Source organism: Asparagus officinalis, chromosome 8 (genome assembly GCF_001876935.1).
Source record: "Asparagus officinalis chromosome 8, Aspof.V1, whole genome shotgun sequence".
Lineage (NCBI taxonomy): Eukaryota > Viridiplantae > Streptophyta > Magnoliopsida > Asparagales > Asparagaceae > Asparagus > Asparagus officinalis.
In genome coordinates, this window is record NC_033801.1 from 125,312,772 (window position 1) to 125,316,325 (window position 3,554).

At 39.8% G+C, this 3,554-nt stretch overlaps 1 protein-coding gene across 1 annotated transcript in view; it reads left to right on the forward strand.

Moving 5' to 3' along the window:
* LOC109821871 overlaps window positions 1–3,554 on the forward strand; it is a 33,220-nt gene that overhangs the window by 16,282 nt on the left and 13,384 nt on the right. The window contains exon 2 of the mRNA XM_020388026.1: window positions 2,314–2,407. Within this exon, the coding sequence (XP_020243615.1) occupies window positions 2,314–2,407 (94 nt within the window). The remainder of the gene's footprint in view (window positions 1–2,313; window positions 2,408–3,554) is intronic.

Sequence of the window (3,554 nt, forward strand, 5' to 3'; positions counted from 1 at the left end):
GCGTAGGTCGGACTTGGCCGACCCGCGTGGGCGCGGGTCGACGCGGTCCGACCCGTGCGGACGCGGGGATTTTGGGGTTTTGCTGAGTTCTTCGGTGTTTTTCGATTTTCCAGGACTTGTATTTTCTACCGTTTTACGTGTTTGACTGTCTTGTTTACTTATACGATTTGTTAACTTGCTTCATACGCTCGTTAGCTTCTTTACGGCACTTAGAACTGACCGATAAGCGCAAATTGACTGACGAGTGCATTCGGTCGCTTGGAGTTGATCGACGCGCGCGTGTTTGATTGACGCGTGCGAGCTGATTGACGCGTGCGAGCTGATTAACTCGCGCGAGCTGACTGACGTACGCGTATTGACTGACGCGTGTGAACTGATTGACGCGCGCGCGTTGACCGACGTGCGCGAGTTGGTTGACGTGAACCTTCTCGATTCGTCCACTCTTTGATTCAAGTTGTATTCGAGGACCTATAGGCAATTTTTGACGCCTACAATTAATATTTGTGTAGTACAAGCTAGGAAAAAGTGGTAATTTTTCTAATACACATTTATTACACAAAACATTAGTTTAAATGTAGAGACATTTGACATCATTCTCGTTTATTGTCTTAATCATTATCCATTTTAGTGAATATTTTTAAAGCTTGTTGATGTCAGTTATCGAACATGGGGTTTATCAGTGGATTATAGGGGTCCTCAAACTTCCTCAGATGATCGGTTCTGAAGCATGACGTTCTCTCCTGCACATGAAAAGCTCGTGAGAGGGCAGAGTTGGGTTCTCTGGTTGTTCCTTTGACGATCAAGTTAGTGTTTGAACTTGAGTGAGAAAATGAGAGGTGAGTGATGAAAAGCTGCTTAGAATCTCAGGAAAATAGGACGAATTACCTTAGGCAGCATAGCTTATTTTTGTAGTAGATTGAAAGGGCAGATAGGTAACTTTGGTCAAGTCCAGACATGCTACTGAATCGGTAGATACCTTACAGGTGTCGACCGTTGTAGAAGGTGAGTCATCCAGGCGTTTAATGTGAGGGCGACAGCAAGTGCTCAGTGCTAAATATGTCCGATGAGTCATAAACACTATGAGGACTAGAGCAATGGTGACTCTGACGGTGCATTTAAAGCAAGAGTAGTCAGTTGTCGGCGGGGGGTTCAAGGATACTGCCTCTTTAGTCGTCTGGCTAAAGGCCGACATACACCGCCTTTTTAGTCGGCTATGCAAGTTATCAGCTGGAATGGCGGGCTGAGTGCGGGTGCCTATAGCATCGATCTGGTGGGTAGACCGATAAACACCGTCTTTTTAGTCGGTTACTCATGTTATTGGTCTATTGGGTTGACCGTAGGAGTAGCTCGAGTCGTCCGTCTTTCGATATGTCTGATTAGGTAGGAGTGAGACACGTGTCGGCCTGCTGATAAGGGTTAGTACTTAGTTGTTTGTAGGCTATAACAAAGCTTAATAAATTTCTTTGGGACTTGATTGAGAATAATGCATTATCTATACTAAATTTTGTTCCATCAAGGAATATTAAAATAGCTCTTTTAGAGCTTTCAATTAGTTTTATACTTCCAAATATTGTATTGACTTCTGCCTCTACCATTGTCAAATGGGAAAAATATTTCTTATCTAATAAGTATGGTGTGCATTGTTACACTATTTGCGAGACACATATCTTCATGATTAATCATGAATCCAATTGAAGAGTCAGAAGTAGCCATATTTTTCTTCATTAAATGAAGGTAAAATATATTGTGAGAAATATTGGCAATGAACATAAATTGTTAGTATATTTAAGTTTCACGTTAAACTCATAAGAAATCATATAGTAAATACAAACACTAAAGAATAACTTCAGTTATTTTGGACATTCTTGTCACCAATTAGGTGATTAATTCCACCTTCAGGGCTTTCGAAGAAATCAGTCACATCTAGATGTATTATGTCAATATGATCATCATGGTCAAAATCTTCATTTTGGTAGGTAAAATTTACCTCTACAACTCTTCTTTTTTTCTTCTGAGATGTTTGATATAGCTCAAAGAGACGTTTTAGTGTACAACAAGTACGTAACTAATCTGCTTTCATGATGTAGTGATAACATATGTTTTCTGAACTCATGGAATGCTTGTTTTGTCCACTTTTATTGTTCTTGTCAATATTGTTCCGCTTCTGTTGGTAAGATTTGTTTTTGTGATTGGAAGAGTTATTATTATGACCACCGCAGTCATGATCATTATTTTGACCTCGCCCACGTCCATGATCATGACCTCGAGCTCATTCACGCCCATTATTATTAAATGTTGTTGCATTCACTTCAGGGAATGGAGCAGCTCCAGCTAGACGAGCTTCATGGTTTTTCATTAATAACTCATTGTTTTGCTTAGCTGCAGGAAGACATGGAAATAATTCAGAGTATTTTTTAAAACCTCTCTCTCGATATTGCAGCTGCGGGAGCACATTTGAGGCGTGAAAAGTAGAGAGTGTTTTCTCCAACATATCCTCATTAGTAATATTTTTTCCGCACAATTTTAATTGAGAGGTAATTTTGAACAGTGCCGAGATATATTCACTAACTGTCTAAAAATCTCGTAGTCTTAAATGCATCCAATCATAACGAGCTTTTGGAAGTATTATTATTTTCTGGTGGTCATATCTTCCCTTTAAACTTTTGCAAAGCACAAGTAGATCTTTCACTGTAAGATATTTAATTTTAAATCCTTCATGTATATGGTGACGAAGGAAACCATTGCTTTGACATGGTTTTGAAAAAATATTTGATTCTCTTCTTTTATTGCGTCTCCTAGACCCATAGCATCCAAATGAATTTTAGCATCTAGTACCTATGATAGATAATTATTTTGAAACCATTGCTTTGACATGGTTTTGAGAAAATATTTGATTCTCTTCTTTTATTGCGTCTCCTAGACCCATAGCATCCAAATGAATTTTAGCATCTAGTACCTATGATAGATAATTATTTTCGGTAATGTCAAGAGCAACAAATTCAAGCTTTGTAACATTTCACATGCTGACATATAATAAATAACATGTTGTAGACAAAATATAATAATTTTGTGTGCAAGCATGTTTTATATATAAAAATATCAAAAAATGAACATATCATTAATGATTTAAGAACCATGCTTCAAATTTGTGAGGTATGGGATCTTAAACATTTTTTCAAATTCATATACGTGATAATTGAAAGCAACACTTCAAATTACGTGTAGCTTTGTGAAATTTAAGCCCATAAACGAGTGGCTGTGAGAGTTCTCCAGTGGGTCGTCCAACGGGTGAAAGGCCCAACAGTACACGTACGGATGGAGATATCATCCCCGCTGTCCACCTCTCTTAAAAAAGCATCCCCAACGGAAGCCCACTTTGCAATCCCCGCCTTTCCCGCCCAAAACCTCGCCGGGAAAGCAAAGAAAATGACAACCCTCTCCTTCCCCCAGCTCCCCTCTCTCCCGCCACCCGCCTTTCCCGCCCAAAACCTCGCCGGGAAAGCAAAGAAAATGACAACCCTCTCCTTCCCCCAGCTCCCCTCTCTCCCGCCAAG